The 26,761-nt window shown below is 48.1% G+C and overlaps 1 protein-coding gene across 1 annotated transcript in view; it reads right to left on the bottom strand.

The window, feature by feature from the left end:
* Window positions 1-24,883, bottom strand: part of LOC144770984 (putative cation-transporting ATPase 13A4) — a 1,004,626-nt gene extending 979,743 nt beyond the window's left edge. The window contains exon 1 of the mRNA XM_078655851.1: window positions 24,755-24,883. Coding sequence (XP_078511977.1) covers window positions 24,755-24,871 — 117 coding nt within the window. The 5' untranslated portion in view covers window positions 24,872-24,883. The remainder of the gene's footprint in view (window positions 1-24,754) is intronic.
* Window positions 24,884-26,761: the final 1,878 nt, after the last annotated feature.

Below are 26,761 nucleotides of genomic sequence, written 5' to 3'. Positions count from 1 at the left end.
AGCTCCAGCAGGGGCTGTAGGCAGGCAGGGGGGGCAAGGCTGGGCCAGAGGCAGCACACTGGGTCTCCAGGCAGGGAGACACCCCAAGTGGCGGTCCTCCTGGCCCCAGCAGCAGCAACAGCCCCCTCTGGCAGGATCCAACAGCAGAACAACTTCAGTGGGGACACAGCCCCATTTTTATACAGTGCATTCCTTTGTTCAAGGGTGTAGAGTGGGGGCGGAACCAGTCGCAGCTGGTTCTTGAGTACTCTGTTTACCTCAACCACCCTCTCTATTCACTGGCAGGGCTTGGGTCATTAGACACACCACAGGGGGGCGGAGCCAGCATTGTGTGGGGAAAACCCAGCCCATCCAGGACACAGGTACACTCCTCCCACACATCACTCATGCTAATCTCCCACTCACCACCGGGCAGACCCATCCAGACTTCCTGGAGCCTGGCATGCCAGCCAGCTCCAGCCAATCACACGCCAGCACCCTCACAGCACACGTACAGCCATGTCTAGAAATGGCGCTTCGCTACTAGACACATACATGCTGCATACACCATCTCGCAGCATTCACTCTCACGAGTTCACACATACCAGACTCAAGCCTGTACACCCCACGCATCAGGAACTACCAGGGACACATCCATTCCCCATGCATTCCTATGGGCGGGCAGGCCTAGCTCAGCACATGCACTCAGAGTGCGCACGCACTTTCCACTGGGACACAGTGAAAGTGCGCAGAATCCAAAAATCACCATCTCCAGGTCACCATTTCAAGCAAAAAGTCTAGGGGTGAACCTGCCCTAAGGGCCAAAGTCCAACAGATTCCTATACTTATACTAAGTTAGGGGGTTGGACATACTCTGGGGACCCACCTATTGGAGGGTCTGGGGAGAAGGGTAGTTACACCCATTTCCCTTTGTCCAGATTCACGGTAGAGCAGGGGCTGAGTGCCCCTGCAACCGGTTTGAATGGGGATATGCACAGGGACACCAAGTGTGCCCCCAGCACTGTCTGAAAAGCATTCTCTCAATGCACCCACCCAGCCCCAATACACTAAAGCCTGTCTGGGAGGTGGTTACACCTCCCTGTGACGGAAACCTATTGTCCAGGCCTCCCCTGCCGGAGTTTCATCCAGTAGCAGGAGGTCAGACTCGTGCCTGTGGCTGCAGCATCCATTTTGTGATGCTAGGGGCCAACAAAATGGCCGGATAAGACGCACACCTCCGCAGCTCCGGTGAGCTGATCCAAATCCGACATTGATTACCCACCCAAAACGTATGAATGAAGGATGGTGCACCGATAGAAACTGGTCCGTCACAGCAAGATAATTTAGAAAAAGTTCCTTTCTTTTAAATCTTAGAAGGCCTAAGCCAACGCGTTTCGCCCCGAAAGGGACTTCGTCAGGGCTGAAAAGAACAAAAGAAACACATAAGCGCACAGCTGTATACATATAACCAAATTATGTACAAGACCGTGTATTACAAAGTTATATATACAGCATGTACCCAGGTGCTACACTGGTAAACATATATTTAAAAAACAATACACACATATATATCTAAAAAGACAAGTGAGACAACCTCAGGGGAAGAAAAACACAGTGTATCACAAATATAAAAGCTTTGAGTCTGTTGGTATTGTGTTGACCTGGGAGCCAAAAAGTACAACACGTAGACACAAACAGACAATGTAAACACATGATTCTAACCAGATCATAGGAGATATATACCATACATTGCCCGTAGAGTGACAGCAGCAGGTATACTGGCTAATCGATATCATCAAAGGTATGTAACCAAAATGCTAAGTGAATAAAATATCAGGAAGACTCAGTAAAAAAAGAACATCAAGAGAAAAATCAATATGAAAAAAGATGAGAGGAATGACTCAAAACGTCCTGTTTTAGCGAGCAACAGGTCGCTGAAGGTCTGGACACTGCCTGGGGCCCGGAACCGGAGCTCCCCAATGCAAACTCTGGGAGTTCTGCCAATCCAAAGTCAGTGCCCGCCCAGCAGACAGGCCCAAGATGGCGGCCGGGCCTGAGTGAGACCGGAGGACCCGGAGAGGAGGCGGTATCTGCGCTGTGCGGCCAACGGGAGCCCAGACGACACAGGCGGACTCGAGCGCTCGGCTGTGCCCCCAACGAGAGAGTGGGACAGAGGAGCGGTCGCCGGCGGTGCGCCTCGGGGGCACTGCACGGCTGGGAGTGCGGGGAACACCGGAGCCCGGTCCAGGAGCCCTGCTGAGGTAGGCCGCGACAGAGAGGGTGAGAGGACCCGGCCCTGACCTGCGTCCTGCAAGAGCACCAAACGGGGGCCAGAAGCGGGGCCGCAGGAGGCAGCGGAGATGCCCCCTGGGGGGCCCCAGACCTGTGGCAAGGGAGCCCCCGCCGACATCTGGTGACACCCGCACCGGGGAAAAGAGTGGCGCGGCGGGCATCAGTGAGGCTGCCGACCCCGGGAGTGACAACACCGCGGTTGGAGGCAGCTTGGACAGCGGGGGATCTCCCAACAGACACCTATGTTGTCGGCAAAGGTGACATTGCGGGGCCTTCCCTGATCCCCCCCCCGGTCACGGGACAGGGGCCTACAATAATAGACCGGCGTTGGAGCCTGCACCCGGTGGGGGAGCGGCTGGGCACACCTTTGGCCGGGCGACACCTACGGGGGTGAGACTTCTAGGAGTCGCACAAGCCTCGGGCCGGACAGACAGCCCGCTGTGAGGGAGCCATAAAGGGCCTGAACGAAAGGAGCCAGCCCTGCGGATAGCGAGTAGGCCATCCGGAAGCGGATTTGAACAGACTGGCCAGGGAGGTCGACGCAAGGGCCGGACTTTCAGGTGCGCCCAGAACGGGTAAAAAAGAAGCGGCCGCCAGGGCGCCATGGCTAGGGCCACTGGACCGGTATGCCACGACCCAGATTCTCGCAGAGACTGCCCCCCCCAGGCCCGCGCTCGGACACAGAGCATTTGATGGGAGCCATACAAGCCTCAAGAGATGATATACAGGCATCCCGGGCGGCGCTAGAAGTCAAGATCGAGGAAGTGGGCTCAGAAGTCACACTACTGAGGCAGGACTTTTGTAACTTAACGGAGAGGGTCACCATGGCTGAGACGAGAGTGGGCGAGGCGGAGGACTCAATCACTACCCTCAAGAAAGACATGGAGGAACTTCAGGCCTCGCATCGCCAGCTACAATGGAAGGTGGACGACGCGGAAAACAGGGCCCGCCGCAACAACCGCCGCTTTGTGGCATTTAGAGAAGGTCTCGAGGGGACCAATATGGTGGCGTTCCTGCACTCATGGATACAGAAGACCTTCCCGACGGCGAGGTTCTCTAATTGTTTCCTGATTGAGCGTGCGCATCGTGCGCTGCTAGCAAAACCGCCGGTGGGGTTGAGGCCGTGGCCTGTCATCGCGCGCTTCCTGAACTTTTCTGGTCGGGACGTGCTCCTGCGGGAAGCCAGAAAACTGGGGGAGATCCGACTGGAGAATACCCAAATCATGATATTTCCTGACTATAGTCAGGAGGTGCAAAAACAGAGGCGATCCTTTGACCTCGTGAAAGCTAAATTAAGATAACTACAAATTCAATATATGCTGTTCTTCCCGGCGAAATTGAAAGTGTTATATAAGGAGAAGACACACTTTTTCACTCATCCGGAAGATGCGTGGCAGTGGCTTGAGGAGCGCCCTATGTTCCGGAGAGTGAGCGGAGAGAGGCGGCAAGTGCGCCATCTACAAGTGGACCACAATAGGGACTACCAAAAACTCTGAGGCGGCGAGGATCGAGGACTAGCCGGCGCGGCCAGACGACTCCATATCCCTCGCAAAGTGCGGTGGGCAGACTGCGGCGGAACTCGGCCACCCCTGGCACTAGAGACACGGCAGGGTCCAGATTTCGCTGCCTGGAGAGGAAGGCACGCTCTGATGGGGAGGAAGATTCGGGTGGTCACTCTTCGGGAGATGAGGAATCGGGGGCTCCATCACTACATCCACTAGTAGTGGCCATCCACGAGATGGAACAGGACAAGGCCAAGCAGACGGGGAGCTCGCGGAACGATACCCAGAACTCACATTCTTGAATTGCGACAGAATGGGTGATGGAGATTTCAGCTTGACTGGAGAGCACGCAAGTTGTTTCCAACCCCCCCCTACCTATTGTTGGTTACGTAGTATTATTGTGCACGCATACGTAGCTCTAATGGGAATGTCCTTTATGTTATACACATAGATTGCTAACGTTGGTTTGCAGGGGGTGATTCAGGGAGGGCGACATACCTTCTCCGCCGGCCGGTACTAGATTCTATGTCTCTGTGGAAGATGGGACCGAAGGGGGAGGGAGGTGGGGTGGGGGGTGGGGAGGGAAGTTGTTTTTGTTTTCAGATGAGAGAGATTGAGGATGTATGGGGGGGACTTGATTGTGTTCTCAAGGGGTTGGACGGGGGGCTGGGGGGAGGGGGAAATGTTTTAGCATGTCATGTTGACCACACACATGCACAACCCGACGACCCCCAGTACAAGACACTAGATACACTTATGCCCCAATGCATGATACGATAAAGGGTAGCCCTGGGAGGTAGGGTAGACCACGTGATGGTCTTAAGGTGCTGACGTGGAATGTTAATGGCCTAGGCTGTAAGATCAAGCGAGGGCTGGTGAACAATTATGTGAAGAGATCGGGGGCAGATGTCATACTTCTTCAGGAAACACACCTGCAGGGTACCAAGTGTGCCTTCCTGGGTAGGGGACAGTACAGAGTTCTGGCACACGCAGGTTTCACATTGGGCTCGAGAGGGGTCGCAATCCTGATTAAAAAACCTCCACCCATGAGAATAGCGCAGACCTGGACGGACCCACAGGGGACATATGTGGCAGTGCGGGGACACTGGAGAAGGAAGGAATACACATTTCTTTCGGCTTATGCCCCACCCAAATTACAGGCGGGGACACTCAGGGGAGGCACTGATATTCTCCTCAACACAACAGACACGGTTCAAATTCTAGGGGGCGACTTCAATGATGTGATGGACCATGTGGTGGACAGGACGGGAGACCGAGATAGGGCCCCTAGCTTCACCCTGCTGGCCACAACGATGGCTACACTAGGCCTGATTGATGTTTGGAGATGGCTCCATCCTGAGACTAGGTCGTACTCCTTCTTTTCTGGAGCACATAAAGTGTACTCTCGCTTGGACTGTCGTGTATTTCTATAGGTTCTGAATCGATCCCCCTATTCCTGACCATATTCTGGTTAACCTACCTAGCTAGTTAACTAACAGTCAGCCCATGAGGCAAGAAATCCCCCATGATGCAGATACCGTTATCTGACGCAGTCACACTACGGCACAGGAACGTGTTATCTGATTAGGTCATAACGCTTGAGATCTAATTAGACAAGCGACATTCCTCCAGCCCCTGATAAGGCATACGACGTTCTCATAACAAATCAAACCTATGACAACCTGGATAATCCGTGCGGCCATTGTTTTGATTTCACAGAGAACTTTAGTAAAGAATGTGCTAACGAGCAAGTCGTATGACATCTTTATTGACGTACCTATGTCCATCCTTACGTCAATCCCGGCACCTTTAAGGTATAAATATTGCCGACCTTGCCCTATGCAAACACACGCGTGGTGACAAGACGGAGCAGCCATACTTGCCGAAGCCGAGAGCAGAAGCAGACCCCGCAGGCAACAGCCCCGCCTTCCTGACGCGCTGAGAGACGCGCTGCTATCTCAAGCCGAGAGACCCAGCACCGGCGCTTCTGGGCAGCCCTCGCAGGCAGCCTGGAATATCGAGAGCAGAGAAAGAGATACCATTCCTCATTCATCCTAAATTCCAGGTACAGAACTGAATAACCCCTCCTAGAGAATTCTTTAGTTATTCACTTGGCAAAAACAAACTTAACTTAAACTGTAACTTTCTATTCCCGCCCACGTATTAGACTTAGGTCAGGTACACGGGGTAGGCGTATTTAGAAACACCAGTTGAGTACGTTTAGTCAAATGTATATGTGTATGTAAATATATTTTAATCATTTTAAACATCATATGGCTCAGAAACCATATCAATGTTTTTACAGTATTATTTTATACTATTGCTTTTAATGTATGCACTTTACTTAACTATAAGTATTGCAATAATATCGATCCATTTCTCTTGTACGAGAAAAGAGACTGATCAATAAATAACATCTTTTATTGAACACGCCCGTCTCCTCCTTTTCTCTACATTCTGATGAGACTAAGAATGCACGTACTGACTGAGTAAAATAATTGCCTTGTGCTCACACGACTCTTGAGATTGACTCTTGATTAGGGGAGAGCAAAGTTGTCATGTTCTATGGTTGTCAGAAACTAAATCCCTTCTTGTCTAATCAGGGGAGTTAATCCTTCCTTGAACATTCGAGAAAGTTTCTAGCGAACTCTGAGCTTAGCTGGCAAACCCAAAAATTAAGTCTAGTATCGACAGTAGTAGACCTAGTTAACGTCTGGCCTAGGCCTTTACTGCTGTAGGTACTATTCCAATGCGCAGAGCCTATTGGGAAAATAGGAGCTACACTACATGGCGCCCAACGCGTTTGGAAAGGGCGATAAAACTAACGTAAGACATTTAGAGTAACTCAGTCGTGCTTTCTCACTCAGACCCCTTTTCCCAAATACTCCAAAGACGTCTGGAGTGGGTGAAAGGTTATAATATCCTCCAAAACCTCGCAGGAGGGAACTCCTATGTTTGGTTCTTGGTCTAAGTCAACGTTGAAGGATAAACAGTGTTCCAAAATATTGTGCATCTAATCTCTGTTTCCATAAAGAAACCTGATCTGCAAATAAACATAATACCATCCTGTCAGCAAAATGGACAGCGATGAAGAACGAGAGGTTACTAGATTAGCTACTGAAATAGCAGATGCTGATGCTACCATGCAAGCAGCAGACGCGGATATAATACTCATTCCGGTCGCCAAAAGAAGATCTATAACCTTAAAACTTATAGAAAATGGACTGACACCTAGAGGTGGCACAGTCATATTCGTAATCGAGGCACACGAATATCGGCAGACAGAGGTATACTATACATGGATACATTTTCCAGCAGCTAATACTATAACAAAGTACTTCCACTATTACAAAGTAGAGGAACCTCCTAATGAGTACACTCCTTTCGAGGAGGTGGAAGTACCACTCAAATTCCAAGAGCATTTGCTCTTATTTGATGGCGCCCTAAAACATAATAATCACATTACAAGGCTCGGTCCTTTAGGAAGACCAGGAGCAACGTGGCCGGTCTTAGCCGGATACACACCATATCCAGACATCGAAAGAATGCCTGCAGCAGAGCTGCTAATACAGCTAAAACAACTACAAAAAATTCACAGACAATTAGTTCAGTATGTAATGCGGACTTCAACAATTCAGCCAGCGATTAAACTTCCACAGCTGACCCCTCACCAGGGGAACACAAATAAAATTACACCACAGAACATCCAATCCTGCCTAGGTAAAGTTCCAGCTAAACGGGAACAAATACCATTCTGGTTGGCACAGAAAATTACCCAAATAGAGGCGGTGTTTCCTGACACCACCCCATTAGAAAAACACAGGATTCTGACTATATGTCTCCCAATGGGAATCGCACCACACATTGAGGACTGTGACACTTGGGGTACAGTCTTTGCTTCCATCTACACAAAAACGCACGGTGTTCCATCCATTTCGGTAATACCAGATGTGCTAAAACAAATTCAAGATGAATACGGTCCAGAACCTGCTTTAACTCTTGGTATGAAATTACTAAAAGACTTCAAGCAGGTATCGGCTATATTACTAGCCAACATAAAGGGTGAAGCAGCAAACGTGGCGATCCGCCAGAGGTTAAAAGAGACAGATATAGCAGACCAACCAGCTGAAATTGCCAGAATCATAGAAAAATCCTATGAAGAACTAGGCAGAGATAGTCTAGGTGAAATACCAGTAAAACCGCAACTGACTACAAGTCCAGAAAAAATGTTTTTTAATAATAATAATAATTCACCAAAAAAGAACTGGGATGGGAACAAACAATCCAATCCAAAAGAAAAGAAATTCCAGTCCAGAGGAAGGTCTCCTAGGCGAAGAGAGAAATCTCCAAACCCGAGACAAAGGTCACCTCAGAGTGAACCCTCTGGGAATAGATATAACCTTAGAAATAGGGATAATATTAAAAAACCTGATAGATATCAAGACATTGATACACGTCCCTCTCAATCTTTTCAGAATTCCTCGCAGAAATCGGAAAGAAGAGGACGATCAGAAGAGCACGCCAAGTCCAAAGACAAGGAACCTGCTCAACTGAAAAAGAAATCACAATTTCCAAAAAAGAAGGTAGCCAGTATCAAGGTAGTTAACAATGCCGAGAATACTGAGGACACAACTGAAAAACGGAGAGTGGGCTCAGACAATGCTAGACAGCGCAGCAGAGGTGAGCATAGCTCGCAAAGTCCTTATGGATCATCTGGAGACAGTGGACACGAATGAATACCTTCAAGTGGAAACTGCAGACACCAGAGTTAGCAAGCCCCACAAAATATACGAGATAACATTACGTATAGAGGGAGATAAGACTAGGAAAATAAGGGGACTATTTTGGGATAACCTCTCAAAGGGTTATGACATACTTCTAGCTGAAAAAGACTGGCCACCAGAGTTTGTCAGGGAGTGCCCTCATGGCGAAGAAGTAATTATGCCTGCCTTCTCGAATCAAATCCCGATTCATAAAAAATACACACTTGCTAGAAAGTGGGCAGTGGCCTTAGCACCTGCTTTATATAAAAATCATGTAGGATGGGATGAGGATTCTCCTCCTCACAAAATCCAGTTAAAATCACAACCAACTGCACAAAGGCAGTACCCAATTAAGCAAGAAGCTAAAAAACAAGTAAATGAAATACTAGATCAGCTAGAATACCAGGGGGTGATTGAAACTTGCACCTCACAAATGAACAATCCTTTGTTTCCGGTCTCCAAACCAGACAATTCATACCGTCTAGTTTTGGATTACCGACACCTTAACACATGTTGCAAAACTTTTGCAGTGCAAAACTCACACAGTGCTGCACTAATGAATAACATAGTGCGCAAAAAATACAAAACTACCTTGGACATCTCCAACGGATTCTTTTGTCAAAACATAGCACCAGAGAGCAGATATTTAACAGCTTTCTCAGTAAATGGCACTCAAAAACGATTCTGTCGGTTAGCCCAGGGGTACAAGAACAGCCCGGGGGTATTCTCAGCGAGAGTAACAGAATTACTACAACAATATGATGATGAAGCATTATCTTATGTCGATGACATTTACTTAACAGATGATGACTTGGAAACTCACTTGAAAAGAGTGAACACCATAATACTTGGTTTCGCTGCAGAGGGTTACAAATTCAACTTCAAAAAATCCAGAATTGCCCATCTGACAGTCCTATTCTTAGGATATGAGTTATCAAGTGAAGGCAAAAGCCTGGCAGACAATTTCCTAGAGAAATGTGCCGTAATCCAAGCTCCTAAAACACTAAAAAACCTACAGTCAATTCTAGGCTTCCTAAATTTCGGAAGAACTTACATTGCAAATTACGCAGAAAGGGTCAAACCCCTTTACGATCTAATTAAACCAGACTTTAAAAGATCCAGTTGGACTCAAACACACACAGAAATTTTGAGATCCTTACAAACAGACATGCTAATTAAAACAAAATTAGAAACCCGTGATAATACACGCAACCTTGTGATCCGAGTCATCCCAGGGAGATGCGGATTCACATACCTGACCTCTAATGAGGGAGAAAAGGTACCAATTGCATTCAGATCACACTTGTACACAAAAGCTGAACAGAGATTCAGCAACAAAGGAAAAATTGTTCAAGCAGTTCAAACCGCAATAGCTAGAGAAAAAGAAATAGCTGACGGTAGACATATCACAGTCAGAACAGCTGAATCAGCCTTTGAAGCATTAACAACACCGTGTAATTTACCAACAACAACATTGGATCCAGAATGGTTACAATGGGTAATTTCAATCACAACGGACAAAGTATACTACTTCTTTGATCCAGAACTAGAAGAATTAAAAAATCTAAAATATGAAAAAACGTATCCTCTGCCAATCGACATTCTGCCTCTACGACATTACGCCTGTGTAATCTACACAGATGGACATGCCCAACCCTCCGTTTGGGGAGAACATGCATACAATCCCACATGTGAGATCACAAAAGAAGTGTGGCGCGGAGGTAAACTAAGACCTCTATTAACAAAATCACACTCAGTAGAAACTAATTCAGAAATGCAAACTGAAATAATAGCTTTGAAAATGGCGCTAGATAATGCGGATCGCGAATTCCCGACACTTATAGTGTCAGATTCATATTTCTGCGTCAAAGCATATAACAAGGATTTGCAGACATGGATTCAGAACGGTTACAAAGATGACACAGGTGCACCAATAAAGCAGAGACTTCTCTGGGAACAAGTAGCTCTTTTGAAGAAAGAACTACCAAAGACTCACGTGACTCACTCACTGAGTCATCAACGTGATGGCGTTCACGTTGTGGGGAATTCATTGGCTGAGACAGCCGCAGCGGCAGCCACTAAATCGGCTCCCGTAGATCGAAAAAAGCATACATTAAAATACATTGACGGTGAAACAGTGCTGGCGGTGAAAACGTCATCAAAAGGCGACTGCTCAGCGTTACCGATCAACTATCCACTCAATTATACATACATAATCGATGCAAACTCCGTCCCTTTTGCTCGAATCCCTGGAGTGGGGGATAGAGTGATTCCAAACATCGACCTGTGTTCCTTTGAACATTTTTAATAATTTTTTGTGTATAATTTTATGTATTTGTTGTATTTGTTGTGTACAATGTATCTGCTTTTTTAAAAAACTCAAGACAAATGTGCAATAAATTTATGTCCATTTTATACATACCAAATTTTTGATTTAGACTGCTTCTTGTCACATGAAATGTCTTACACAGTGATATGCTAATATGTCCATGTCCATGACCGAAACACAAAAAAACCTGGTGCTGTGAGAACTTATCCATTGATAACTGAACTCTAGTGGTTGTGTCCAGTAAAGGAATTTGCCTAGTGGGCGGCCTACGTTGTAGGTACCCCACCTCTAGACCATCTTTCAATATAGGGACATTGTTACACTTTTCTCTGACACTTGTTAATCGCAGACGCACACATGGGCGAGGGTCACAGACACCTTAAATTAAAGGATTCTCTGGAAGAATTGCAATCACGGTACTGGTGGCCAGGCATGAGCCTCCATCTTACCATCTTTGTAAAAAACTGCCCAAACTGCAACAGAGATCGCAGTGGGGAGAGAAGCAGTTTAATACCTCGTCGTATCAAGGCAGATAATGTTACCAGCAAAAAGAATGGCTTGCGATTAACATATTCAGTAATGTTATGTGCTAAGCACTCCTCTCTTTACTCCTTGATCAAAAATTTAAACAAAATTATTGTAAATGGTGCTAACCCATATCTTGACTAGCCCCTAGTCAAGTTGGTACAAATCACAATAATTCACAGAAACCTGTGATATGGGGTGCACTATTCACATACACACAATTACGTGTTGAGTTTTCAAACCTTTGTTTTACCTACTCGTTTTTCAACAATATTACCACAAAAACAATTAGTGAAAATAAACTAATTCAAAAAATTTGCATCAACATTTCTCCACGTTGTGCTGAAAACATAAATGACATAACACCAAAAAATATCTTCTTCAAACAATGTTTTCTTTCTTCAAACAAGATTTATTCTTCTTTGTCCATCAGAGACAAATATGAATTCCTCAGACAACTCATGAAGCCATGTCCCAATGCATTTCGGTATGCACCTTCGTCAGGGGTATATGCTTCACTTGTAACCACACGAAAATGAAGTGCCCAACTTCTCTTCTTTCGGTCTTTTGCGATTAACATATACAGGCTAGTTCCCACTTATAATGTAGATCCACAGCACTCAGCTGACGTCCGGACTGTTATACAAGATTTGCGAGTCTAAATGGCATATACGCTAAGAGCATGTTACGTTCGACCATTGTTTTTTCTTTTTCTCAGGCAATCCAGCCTGGGGGGAAAAGAATGACCAAATGAGCACAGCCCAGCAGGAATCTTCTCACTTCCTTCCTGAGGGTATGGGATGGTGTAAAGAAAAAACCAAGACAGAAAGCAATCTATAATAGAAAGGATATTAGGTTCGGGAGCTGGGTGGGTCAAACATCTAATAAGTGTCCAACGTAGTCTAAATAACTTGCCAAGAAATTCTCTGAAGGGATTCAGTCCGTACGAATTATTATTCGGAACTAGGATGTTGATCTCTGACCTTGATAGTCAGACTTCAGTGGTAACAGAAAAAAGCTTTGATGTCAAAGACCGTTTGGCTATTTTGCAGGACTTAAACAAAACAAGAAAAGACCTGAGCAACATACAGTTGAAACAACAGCCAACAACCACTGAAGAACCACCACCTGTCCCAGCAAGACCTGTCTGGATTCCAAAAGTCGGGGATCTAGTCAGGGAGAAGATCGCGGTAAAGAAGGAATTTGGGCCTTCTTACAGAAAAGCAGTTCCTGTCTTGTCTGTCAACGGGACAAGATCAGTTGTACTACCGCCACTTGCTGGAAAAAAGGAGAACCGAGTTGTATCCATCGACCTGGTAAAACCACAACATGTGGCCGATAACAAACAGTAGGCCAAGTGGACTCCCAATAAGTAGCAGAACACCAAGGTTTGCTACCAGTGCAGAGGTCCTAACAAAGAGGCTCATCACATTCGAAACGCCTACAGAAGAACAACAAGGACTATGCAACAATGCAATAGAACTCAGACCTCTGAAAACCCAAATAAAGACATTTAGCAGAGACACACCAATCTATACTGAAGTACCAAGTGAAAATGCAAAAAACAAAAATCCTGAACCAATTGGAACAATTGACAGAACTGCATCCGGCTACTTCATTAACTTCGATGATTCCTCTGAGGGCTTCAGCGAATCAAAGACACAGCCATCATCAAAATCCTTTAAAGACAAAGCGAAGGAACTTTTGAAACAACTAAAAGAAACATATCTGATTTCTCCATGGATTGAATTTTGGGTGGGTTTTGGTGCATTTATCCTCATACTTTGGCTCATCATGGTATTTACTTTGGGACGCTTCATTGAGGGAAAATATGCTAAAATGGACACAGCAAGTCAGAACATCAACTTGGTCCTCAAACCACACACATCTTCACACGTCGAGAAACGAGAACTTTCTTCAGAACTTTCTTCAGCCAACTTCACAGCAATTCCAATACCTGGTGGGGTAGCCTGGGACAACACTGACTATGAAATTTATGGTCCGGTCGAGATCCTGAAATATCCACACCAAATTAAGATCTCTTTGAGTGACTTTGCAAAACCAAACTCATTTGCTGATGATTGGGACTTTGAAAGTATAAACAATATGATGTCTGACTTAGTAATGTCTGCTAAATTTACAAAACATGATTATTTGCAAGGTTCTACAAATTATGATAGTATGTATTGCTATAACCACTATGGTAACCATTTCTTGCATAAATCTGCACAACCTAGAAATGTTTTAAATTTTAATCAATGGGAACATTGTGCTACACCTCCAAAAGGGAGCTCTAGAACCGTTTATGACAAATATTCATACTTTCAAGGTTTTAACACTAGTAATGCTGAAACATTTTATTATAAATTGTCAAACAAGACAGGGACCAAAACCATGATAACCAACACAAAATTGATTTATTCTGATTCATTCTTTGAAAAAATGAATACTTTTGGATTCGATTATTGGGACAAAAATGTTGATTTGAAAAGTGTTTGGGGCACAAAAGAATGGCAAGTACAGGGTTTAGAAGCTTTGTTTAGAGCCTGCATGATCCCAGAACAAATGATATTTTTAAATGACACTGTTCAACAAACCACCTGTCTTGGCTTAGCCAAAATCAAAGATTTAAATAACCCGTCTATTCCAAAGCCAACAATGTTTAGCAATAACTCTGATACAGATGAAGAAATAGACATAAACCATATACTTAACCAAAACAGAACACATCCTGATTGGAAACAATGGTTGATCTGGCCCACAGATACAAATAACTGTCAAGATAGATTCCTGAATAAAACACAGGGTTTCAAAATGACCAGGCCAGACCCTAGATATCCCCAAAGACATCACCCAGGGATAATAACAACCTACAGTGTGGGCAAATTATGCCTTCAATGGCTACAAACTTCCACACTGCCTGAAATTAAGCAACACCTAACTTTACTTACTGATGGTGCTGACTTGCGTGATTTCATAATGGGACCACGCAAACAGCGTCAAAAGCGTTTCATAGCAGCCTCTGTATATGCAGCATACAATGAGGCCTGGAAGGTTACTCAAATTGAGACAGCAGAAAGAATACGGGAAATTGACCGTATTAATTTGGAAAAATCACTTTCTGTAGTGGACAATGGGTTAATGACTCTGTCCTCCAGAATTTTTTCATTGGACAGCATTGTGTCTTCAGCAATCGATATATTATCGCAAGACTTACTGTTATTACAACATGGTCAGTCACAATTGCGTTCTATCGTACAGCTTGGCTGGACGTTACAAAATCTGCGTTCAGGCTATGTACCTTGGCGTTTAATCAACACTACGTCACTATTCCAAATCTTTAACCTTACTGATAGACAAATCGGTATGGCGCAGAAGGGTGCTGATTATACAATCTTGAGCATTGAAAAACTAGAAAGATTACCGTTGACAATGTCAGAACGACCTGTCAGTGAATGGATAATCCACGGAATCATAAATATTCCAATCTCAACCTTCAGGTTTCAATACTGCCAAAAATATATACAGGCTGGCATGTACGAGAAATTGGGAAAGGGGTACCTTAAAACAACTTGGAACCTGCCCTATTCACATGCATGTGTCAGTAACAAAGGACAGAAAGTGTTTCTTAGTGGCAACAATTGTGCTATGTCACTAAGCGGCACGCTTCTGTGTAACGGTATTAGTTTGCACGGAGCCTGTGAAGGGAATTCATACAACCTTTCATGTCACCAGCAAGGCGCACCTGCAACTGAAATAGAACCATTCTTTCAAAGACTCTATAATGGGAGTTACATTCTTATTGTAGACCGCAGATGCTGTAGTCTTATGCCCGGGACTCCTTATCTAGTAACAACAACGGCGAAGGTCAAGTGCTGTGGACGTTCTTTGTTCCCCAGCTCCTTTCCAGACAGGGAGGCGAGGGCATGGCCCAGTTTGAAAATTACTTCTATTCGAATAGACACTTTAAGCAGAATGAAAACAGTGCTTCTTCAGACGCCTACAAGGCTCACGTCATCAAAAGAAACGTATGATCTACAAGTCGCAAGGACGACTGCAGAGATACATACATTATTATCAACCAATTCCCCCGTACATTTCGCGGAAATCCTGAGCGAAATCTTAAATATTTCTGATACCACAGGAGTCTCAAAGGTATTTAAGACAGTATTTTCGATGACATTAACACCATTCAAAGCCATACTGGGTATTTTTCCAGATTTCGTCCATTCGATTTTTGGCGGACTTCCCCTAATCCTAGGACTAATTGCAGGAATCCTATTCCTAGTCCTTATTTTTCGATATGGCAACCCATGTCACAGATCAAACTCTCGCGACAATGGAAGATACGATCCTAGCCATTGGATACCGGGACCGGATATCAAAAATCCTGGGACTCTCCCGGCTTAGAGACCTAAACATGACTTGGTTTCTATCATTTCGACCAATGTGGCAAAGGTGTGTTTTACCTGTACTAAGGTGTCTGCTATGCGGAGAAGAATGCGTGTTAGACACCTGTCTGACGCTACAATCGGATGCGCCGGTGGATGCAGATACACTGTTGGTTCCTACCAAGGTTCACGCACTGTGCTGCCCTCAAAGGCTGCCAATTCTGATGACGGCATTCCTGGAATCTTCACCACTGCGATTGAAGAGTAGTGAAGTACGAGATGAAAGCAGCATCGAACAGGTACGACCTTCTGTCAGCAATGCAAATCAGAATGTCAATGCAGACAATCATGCGCATGAATGCATGGTTACCCCTATTTCCGACTTAGTGGAACTTTCCCATGAAGCTGTTGACAGTTTTTTCGAAAGCCTGAATGATATGATGTTCTCTCCGGAACAGAAATAGAGACTTTTGAGTAAACTCGCACACGGCGTTCCCTGAATCCGGCCTTCAACTTAAAAAATAAAGTCACATGAACAATTACAATCCAGTTCACGGACAGCAACTTTTTTCAGCAAGCCCTTAAAATATTTTTCAATATATTTTTCCCCGGGACACTGATCTTCTGCTTAAAGTAAGAAACTATTCCTAGAGAACTAAGATTTCTATTTTTAGATTCTTTATAGACTTTATATAGACTTTAGCTGCCCGCTGGTATGTTCACAATATATTTTATGTGATGAAATGGTTTCGACTTTTTTTCTGTATAGCCATATTAAGAGCCATTTCATGTGTATTTCTCATATACCAACAAGCAATAATGCATAACAATGCGTGTTTACTTTTGCATTTAATTCATAGCTTAAGTGCATACAATATATATGACTGCAATTTTTCAGTATATTTGAAAATTTCAAAATGCATTTATGTATTTTGGGGTGGTAAGGTATACACTATACTCTATAGTATGTTGTACTATGTTATACTATGCATAGATTAGTAGATATGACCATAGTTAGCGTGGAGTGGGTGTCGTGTATTTCTATAGGTTCTGAATCGATCCCCCTATTCCTGACCATATTCTGGTTAACCTACCTAGCTAGTTAACTAACAGTCAGCCCATGAGGCAAGAAATCCCCCATGATGCAGATACCGTTATCTGACGCAGTCACACTACGGCACAGGAACGTGTTATCTGATTAGGTCATAACGCTTGAGATCTAATTAGACAAGCGACATTCCTCCAGCCCCTGATAAGGCATACGACGTTCTCATAACAAATCAAACCTATGACAACCTGGATAATCCGTGCGGCCATTGTTTTGATTTCACAGAGAACTTTAGTAAAGAATGTGCTAACGAGCAAGTCGTATGACATCTTTATTGACGTACCTATGTCCATCCTTACGTCAATCCCGGCACCTTTAAGGTATAAATATTGCCGACCTTGCCCTATGCAAACACACGCGTGGTGACAAGACGGAGCAGCCATACTTGCCGAAGCCGAGAGCAGAAGCAGACCCCGCAGGCAACAGCCCCGCCTTCCTGACGCGCTGAGAGACGCGCTGCTATCTCAAGCCGAGAGACCCAGCACCGGCGCTTCTGGGCAGCCCTCGCAGGCAGCCTGGAATATCGAGAGCAGAGAAAGAGATACCATTCCTCATTCATCCTAAATTCCAGGTACAGAACTGAATAACCCCTCCTAGAGAATTCTTTAGTTATTCACTTGGCAAAAACAAACTTAACTTAAACTGTAACTTTCTATTCCCGCCCACGTATTAGACTTAGGTCAGGTACACGGGGTAGGCGTATTTAGAAACACCAGTTGAGTACGTTTAGTCAAATGTATATGTGTATGTAAATATATTTTAATCATTTTAAACATCATATGGCTCAGAAACCATATCAATGTTTTTACAGTATTATTTTATACTATTGCTTTTAATGTATGCACTTTACTTAACTATAAGTATTGCAATAATATCGATCCATTTCTCTTGTACGAGAAAAGAGACTGATCAATAAATAACATCTTTTATTGAACACGCCCGTCTCCTCCTTTTCTCTACATTCTGATGAGACTAAGAATGCACGTACTGACTGAGTAAAATAATTGCCTTGTGCTCACACGACTCTTGAGATTGACTCTTGATTAGGGGAGAGCAAAGTTGTCATGTTCTATGGTTGTCAGAAACTAAATCCCTTCTTGTCTAATCAGGGGAGTTAATCCTTCCTTGAACATTCGAGAAAGTTTCTAGCGAACTCTGAGCTTAGCTGGCAAACCCAAAAATTAAGTCTAGTATCGACAGTAGTAGACCTAGTTAACGTCTGGCCTAGGCCTTTACTGCTGTAGGTACTATTCCAATGCGCAGAGCCTATTGGGAAAATAGGAGCTACACTACAGGACTATATATTTATGGCTAGGCAGGCGCTGCAGGTCTGGGACACGGCAGACTATTGTGCACGAGGCATATTAGATCACGCACCACTGTTGTGAGCGGTGAGAGGGGGTAGAAGGGAGAGGCCCACGACACTCAGGTTAACTGCCTGGGACCTACAAAATGCAGACATTTTGAGAGGCCTGCGAGCGGATGTGAAGGTTTACCTGGCGGACAATGAAGGTTCGGTGGCCTCCCGGGTGTTACTGTGGGAGGCACTCAAAACGGTACTCCGAGATAGGGCGCAAAATAGGCTAGCGGAGGACAGACGGAAAGTCCAAGCTGAGGTCCAGGCTATGGAAGTCCAAATACTGGCTTTAGAGCACGAGCACCAGGCCACTAGCGAGTAGACCCGGGGACGCTTAGACGTCTATCAGATGCGCAAGCCCAATACAAGCACTTGGTGACAGGAGAGGCTAAGACACAGGCCCTGGCGACTCTGTACCGCCTCTATGATGTGGGGGACAAATCCGGGAGGTTATTAGTGTGGCTTAGTAAGAAGGAGAGGGATGAGAGATGGGTGGAAAAGGTGAGAGATGGACAGGGGGGATGGGCACGAACAGATGTAAGGATAGCGGAAACCTTTGCAGGGTAGTATGAGGCCTTCTATGACGCAAGGGACTTAGGGACAAGGGAGGACGCATTGCAATATTTGGCGGACATCAACCTCCCGATACTTGAGAAGGCAGACCAACAGGACCTGGAGGCAGATATAACGGAGGATGAAATTAGGAAGTCCATGGTTAAGCTCCGACCGAGGAAGGCCCCTGGCCCTTATGGCTTCACGGCGGAATTCTTAAAAAAAACGGCAGACCTCCTGACCCGTCACTTACTGGGCCTCTTTGTGGATGCCGAGGCGGAGGGGAAGTTCCCACTGGGCCTCAGACAAGCCACGATCATTCCGATCTTTAAGCAGGGTAAGTCACCCGATGACTGTTCATCTTATCGCCCCATTTCCCTCCTGAATATGGAGGCGAAGCTCTATGCAACGATATTGGCTCTCCGCCTGAGACGGGTAATTCTGGGACTGGAGCACCTCGACCAAACGGGGTTCCTCCCTGAAAGGGCGACCAGATACAATCCAAGGAGGACTCATAATTGGTTAATGGAGGTACGTACTAGAATGGACCCACATTGGTTCGTCTCCCTTGACGCCGAAAAGGCGTTTGGCGCTGTCCACTGGCCTTTCCTGGAGGGGGTACTAGAACGATTTGGTTTTGGACCCAAATACAGACAGAAAATCAGCTTGCTTTATACTGATTCCAGAGTGAGAGTTCGGGTCAATGGGACACTATCCGGGGACTTCCCTATACGTCGGGGTACTAGACAGGGATGCCCCCTGTCTCCCTGTTGTTCGCCCTCTCCATAGAAGTAATGGCATGCGCGGTCCGACAGAATGAGGGGATCAAGGGGTTCCGGATAGGGCAGGCAGAAGAAACTGACGAAAAACTATCCCTATATGCAGACGACGTCCTTCTGTATATTACGCAGCCAGAGGTTACCATACCGGCGCTGTTCTCGGAACTCGACCGTTATGGGGCCAAGGCGGGCAACCAGATCAATTGGCACAAGTCAACTCTCTATGATCCCCAAGAGGGGGAAGTGTGGCCCACGCTGCCGGCGAGGCTGCAAACGACCAGAGAGGGATTTACATACCTGGGGATATTTATAACGACTGACAGTGCCCTTTCCTATGAAAGGAATGTTAACCGAGTAATACATAACTTTACCGAGGATGCGGCTAGATAGAAATTGCTCCCCCTTACGGTACTGGGCAGGGCAGCGATGTTTAAGATAATTTCGCTCCCAAGATTCTTATATGCCTTCCAAAATGAATATTTCCCCCTGCAGTGCTGGGTCTTCCAGGACATTCATGAGGAACTGAGGTCTTTTCGATGGCTGGGGAAGCAACCCAGGCTAGCGCTATTGACCTTGCAGAGACACCAATATGATGGGGAGATCTCTTTTCCCGACATAGAGGCCTACTATTGGGCAGAACACCTGGCCCCCATCAATGAATGGAAACATGCCCTGGCCACCCACCCCACCTATGCGCTGGAACGGCACACCATGGGCAACCGTCCGTGTATACATTATTTGTACGGAGGCAAGGGGAGGGCCAGACTGCTGTCTGTTACTAGAAGCACACTGGAGGTATGGACAAGGGCGACAAAGACAATAGGATGGGAACGCAAACCGACAAAACAAACCCCACTGTGGAAATGCGCCTGGTTGAAGGAACTTAGTAAGTTGAGAGGGTTCCAAGGCTGGGATGCCATTGGCATATCGACTCTAGGCGATGTGATAAAGAAGGGGGTGCTACACTCCTTTCCCTCGCTGCGACAGGAATATGGGCTCCACCACTCCCAATATTTTAAATATATGCAATTGCGACACGCATGGAGGGTGGAGGGGGCTTTGACGGAGGGCCGCCTTTTGCAAGAACGGATCCCTGGGAAGGCAGTGTCCCTAACGTATAAAACAATAATGAATGATAGACCAGATAGACTTGGGAGCCTCAGGGCCACGTGGGAGCGGGAGGTGGGTGCCATGGATGCGGTGGATTGGGGTATGGTCCTGATGCATTCGAGGGAAGTGGCGATTAAATCATGCCTAAGGCTGATCCAGTTTAAGATCCTTCATAGGACTTATTTTGACAGAGTGCGATTGCATAAAATGGGGAGAGTGTTTGATCCACGCTGTTTGCGCTGTGGCCATGACAGGGGGGACTTCTATCACACGATATGGTCCTGCTCAAAAATCTAAACCTATTAGGGGAGGTCTTGTCAGAGCTGGGGGAGGTGCTGGAGATTGCCATACCTTTAGACCCTAAACTTGACCTTCTGGGAATGACGAATGATGTGGATTTGGCTCGCCCCCTGCTGATTTTCCTGGTGCTTGCATTAGTGGTGGCCAAGAGAGACGTGGCCGGGAAATGGGGGGCGCCTGACATACCGCAGCTGGAGGAGTGGAGGAGGGGTATGGACCTATACATGGCGGCCGAAAGAGTCGCATATAAAGCAAGAGAAGCCCAAAGAAGTTTGGTAGGGTGTGGGGCAAATGGCGTCGATACCATGGACTGGATGGAGGACTGTGATGTGACAAGGAGGCCTGGGTTCCTGGTCTACGCTGACCGGAAATGGATGAAGGAACGGAGGCTAGTATCATTGTGTACTCGGGGAGAGATCTGGATGAACTATCGGAAACAAGAAACTGTGTCCTGGACCAAGTGGCGGGAGCGGAGGGCGGGTGGTTGGGGATGTGGGGGTGTTGCTCGATACTGACATGCTTGTTGTATGATTTTGCACTGCAAAAAGTCAATTAAAAAATGGTTCAATTTGTGATGCTAGGGCTCTTTTAAACTATGCCAGAATTACACTTGGAGCGCAGGCGCGGACTAGACTGACACCCGAGTTACACTCAGAGCCCAGACGAGGACTAGACTGAGGTACACACAAAGCCTAGGCATGGACTAGACTAGACTGATGCCCGAGATACTCTTGGAGCCCAGGCGTGGCCTAGACTCACACCTGGGTTACACTTGAAGCCCAGGCATGGACTAGACTGACGCCCGAGATACTCTCGGCGATACAAAAGGGGATGATGGACGGAGCGTTTGAGCAAATCAAACACTCACACCCAGTCAACTGATCTGGGTTTGATCCATCACCATTCTTTAGCTCACTCAGCCACCCCAGTTCAGACCTGGCTATATGCAAATCAGTCTGACCCTGTGCCTCATGGGAACAGTCCAGCCCGAACTGCCAAGCCATGTCTTCCCTGGACCGGAAACAAGCATCCTGGGACCAGTTTCGGATTCATAATCCTCATCCGCCAGGCTATCTTGAATACAGTGGTCAAGTGAGCAAGGGACTCACGTCTGAGCATACCCTGCCACAATACTCTCGGAGCCCAGGCGTGGACTAGACTGACGCCTGAGTTACACTCGGAGCCGGACCTTTTAAAACTTCTTGGGCTCTGAAAAACCATTTATTCACACTGGCTCCACTTTGAACAATTCAGTGCACGAGTTTGTGTTCCGAGTGTATTCGTTCGTTAGCGCAAGGACACCCGAGGTTAATCACACACTTAAACAAAACTATTAGTTAATAAATAAACAAAATGAGTGAAGCAGTGACCTATCCACATAAAACGCGGTTCAGTGATCCGCTCAGTGCGCACTCTTTCAGCAGGCGCTTTAACCCTCCGCGCCACTTTGCGATAAGACAAAACCCGATCTCTCTCCAGCAGGAGCATTGATCACCAGAGGTATCTTGACATTTTAATTGTTGCTTGAAAACCGCTGGACACACCAGGAACTCTGCAGCAGGTGTTTTTAAACCCAGAAGTTATTTTATGAGACAGCGCCCCCCTAAACTCAGCAATGGGTGCTGCTGCACCGGTCGCACCGTCCTGAGGGCGTCACACACTGGAAATAGATTCTCAGACATCGAGTAAAGCATTCTTCAGCCCTCGGTCATTTAAATAAATTGCTCAAAAGACTCATCTTGTTTTTCGGGAAGGTCACCCTAAAAACAACTTTGTTAAGGTTACCAACTGACTCCGCGTCACCATGAGACACCATTTTTCAGTGCTGGGTTTTCAATAACAATCTGGTGCATTCTGGGAGCGGTAGTCATGCTCATTTCAACTGAAACAATTGGCCTACAGCGCCTGACAGCAAGGAAAGCCCGGACTGGAATGCAGGGTTCCTGCTGACATGGAGTCATTTGGTGCCCTTACAGCTCAGTCAAAGTCATAAAATGATTGGGGGGGGCAGGGGGGGTATTATCATTTCTGCTCCTAGATGACGTAATTGGAAACGTTGTCTAAATGCTAACCCACTTCTTTGAACCCATTTCCAAATTAAAGTAATATTTAGAGAGGGCATTTTGCAGTTTAATATATTCAACACTTGCCTAACCCCGTGTGATCCTGGGCAGATCGTTATTTTTCCCTGTGTCTCTTTCCATGCCATTTATGGCAGCGCTTAGCTATAGGCTGAATTCAAACTTGTAAGCGCTATAGGAAAATAACTTAAGTATTTCTCTGACCCTGGACATGCCTGAGACTCAGCTCGTGATAGGGGGGCACAGACCCCCCTCTCCCAATGAAAGTGAGCTGTGACAATGTGGGCCCACCCTGGCAGGGCCGTCCCAGGGCGTCTGGGGACAGGTGCAGCGTCTGAACAGTGTTCTAGCGCCAAGAGAGGCAGAGAGGGTGACACAGCGCCTAGACTCCGCAGAGAGGGTGACACAGCGCCTAGACTCCGCTCCAAGAGAGGCAGAGAGGGTGACACAGCGCCTAGACTCCGCAGAGAGGGTGACACAGTGCCTAGACTCCACAAAGAGGGTGACACAGCGCCTAGACTCCGCAGAGAGGGTGACACAGCGCCTAGACTCCGCAGAGAGGGTGACACAGCGCCTAGACTCGGCTCCAAGAGAGGCAGAGAGGGTGACACAGCGCCTAGACTCCGCAGAGAGAGTGACACAGCGCCTAGACTCGGCTCCAAGAGAGGCAGAGAGGGTGACACAGCGCCTAGACTCTGCAGAGAGGGTGACACAGCGCCTAGACTCCGGCAGAGAGGGTGACACAATGCCGAGAGAGGCAGAGAGGGTGACACACCGCCTAGACTCCGCAGAGAGGGTGACAGAGCGCCTAGACTCCGCAGAGAGGGTGACACAGCGCCTAGACTTGGCTCCAAGAGAGGCAGAGAGGGTGACACAGCGCCTAGACTCTGCAGAGAGGGTGACACAGCGCCTAGACTCCGCAGAGAGGGTGACACAGCGCCTAGACTCTGCAGAGAGGGTGACACACCGCCTAGACTCCGCTCCAAGAGAGGCAGAGAGGGTGACACAGCGCCTAGACTCCGGCAGAGAGGGTGACACAGCGCCTAGACTCCGCAGAGAGGGTGACACAGCGCCTAGACTCCGCAGAGAGGGTGACACAGCGCCTAGACTCTGCAGAGAGGGTGACACAGCGCCTAGACTCCGGCAGAGAGGGTGACACAATGCCGAGAGAGGCAGAGAGGGTGACACACCGCCTAGACTCCGCAGAGAGGGTGACAGAGCGCCTAGACTCCGCAGAGAGGGTGACACAGCGCCTAGACTTGGCTCCAAGAGAGGCAGAGAGGGTGACACAGCGCCTAGACTCTGCAGAGAGGGTGACACAGCGCCTAGACTCCGCAGAGAGGGTGACACAGCGCCTAGACTCTGCAGAGAGGGTGACACACCGCCTAGACTCCGCTCCAAGAGAGGCAGAGAGGGTGACACAGCGCCTAGACTCTGCAGAGAGGGTGACACAGCGCCTAGACTCTGCAGAGAGGGTGACACAGCGCCTAGACTCCGCAGAGAGGGTGACACAGCGCCTAGACTCCGGAGAGAGGGTGACACAGCGCCTAGACTCCGCAGAGAGGGTGACACAGCGCCTAGACTCCGCAGAGAGGGTACACACAGCGCCTAGACTCCGCAGAGAGGGGTTCACAGCGCCTAGACTCCGCAGAGAGGATAAACACAGCGCCTACACTCCGCTCTTACCATCTCGTTCTCCTCCCCTTGGTTGAGCAGGGCATGGCGGTGCTTCTCGGGGTCCCTCTCCATCCCGGGGGTGCCGCTGCCCTCTCCCCGCTGCCTGGGAGAAGTCGGGCTCAGCATCCACGTCTCTTCCTCCCTCCGCCGGGGTTAATGATTGTCGATCCGCAGTCCCGGCTCATTCTTATATCTCGAGCTCACACCTTCCTCATCACAGGCAACTCCTGGCGCCTCCAACTCCTCCCCAGACACAGGGCTCTTCCACTCCCTGTGTGTACCTGAGCCCTGTGTGCACCTGAGCCCTGTGTGCCTGTGGAGGGAGCCTGTGTGTACCTGAGCCCTGTGTGCCTTTAGAGGGAGCCTGTGTGCACCTGAGCCCTGTGTGTACCTGAGCCCTGTGTGCCTGTGGAGGGAGCCTGTGTGTACCTGAGCCCTGTGTGTACCTGAGCCCTGTGTGCCTTTAGAGGGAGCCTGTGTGCACCTGAGCCCTGTGTGTACCTGAGCCCTGTGTGCCTGTGGCAGGAGCCCTGTGCCTGTGGAGGGAGCCTGTGTGTACCTGAGCCCTGTGTGCCTGTGGAGGGAGCCTGTGTGTACCTGAGCCCTGTGTGCCTTTAGAGGGAGCCTGTGTGCACCTGAGCCCTGTGTGTACCTGAGCCCTGTGTGCCTGTGGAGGGAGCCTGTGTGTACCTGAGCCCTGTGTGTACCTGAGCCCTGTGTGCCTTTAGAGGGAGCCTGTGTGCACCTGAGCCCTGTGTGTACCTGAGCCCTATGTGCCTGTGGCAGGAGCCCTGTGCCTGTGGAGGGAGCCTGTGTGTACCTGAGCCCTGTGTGTACCTGAGCCCTGTGTGACTGTGGAGGGAGCCTGTGTGTACCTGAGCCCTGTGTGTACCTGAGCCCTGTGTGCCTGTGGAGGGAGCCTGTGTGTACCTGAGCCCTGTGTGTACCTGAGCCCTGTGTGCCTTTAGAGGGAGCCTGTGTGCACCTGAGCCCTGTGTGTACCTGAGCCCTGTGTGCCTGTGGAGGGAGCCTGTGTGTACCTGAGCCCTGTGTCTACCTGAGCCCTGTGTGCCTGTGGAGGGAGCCTGTGTGTACCTGAGCCCTGAGTGCCTGTGGAGGGAACCTGTGTGTACCTGAGCCCTGTGTGTACATGAGCCCTGTGTGCCTGTGGCAGGAGCCCTGTGCCTGTGGAGGGAGCCTGTGTGTACCTGAGCCCTGTGTGTACCTGAGCCCTGTGTGCCTGTGGAGGGAGCCTGTGTGTACCTGAGCCCTGTGTGTACCTGAGCCCTGTGTGCACCTGAGCCCTGTGTGTACCTGAGCCCTGTGTGCCTGTGGAGGGAGCCTGTGTGTACCTGAGCCCTGTGTGCCTGTGGAGGTTGCCCTGTGTGCACCTGAGCCCTGTGGGCCTGTGGCGGCAGCCCTGTGTGTACCTGAGCCCTGTGTGCCTGTGGAGGGAGCCTGTGTGTACCTGAGCCCTGTGTCTACCTGAGCCCTGTGTGCCTGTGGAGGGAGCCTGTGTGTACCTGAGCCCTGAGTGCCTGTGGAGGGAGCCTGTGTGTACCTGAGCCCTGTGTCTACCTGAGCCCTGTGTGCCTGTGGAGGGAGCCTGTTTGTACCTGAGCCCTGAGTGCCTGTGGAGGGAGCCTGTGTGTACCTGAGCCCTGTGTCTACCTGAGCCCTGTGTGCCTCTGGAGGGAGCCTGTGTGTACCTGAGCCCTGAGTGCCTGTGGAGGAAGCCTGTGTGTACCTGGGCCCAGTATGCCTGTGGAGGTTGCCCTGAGTGCCTGTAGAGGGAGCCTGTGTGTACCCGAGCCCAGTGTGCCTGTGGAGGGAGCTCTGGGTGCCCTTTGTGTGCCTGTTGCGGGAGCCCTGGGTGTACCTGTGGAGGGATCCCTGGGCGCCCTGTGTGTGCCTGTTGCAGGAGCCCTGGACGTGCCTGTGAAGGAAGCTCTGGGTGCCCTGTGTGTGCCTGTTGCAGGAACCCTGGGCGTGCCTGTGAAGGAAGCTCTGGGTGCC

This window comes from Lissotriton helveticus, chromosome 7 (assembly GCF_964261635.1).
Source record: "Lissotriton helveticus chromosome 7, aLisHel1.1, whole genome shotgun sequence".
Lineage (NCBI taxonomy): Eukaryota > Metazoa > Chordata > Amphibia > Caudata > Salamandridae > Lissotriton > Lissotriton helveticus.
The sequence above is the reverse complement of the archived record's forward strand: the minus strand, read 5'-3'. Positions and strand labels throughout refer to the sequence as shown.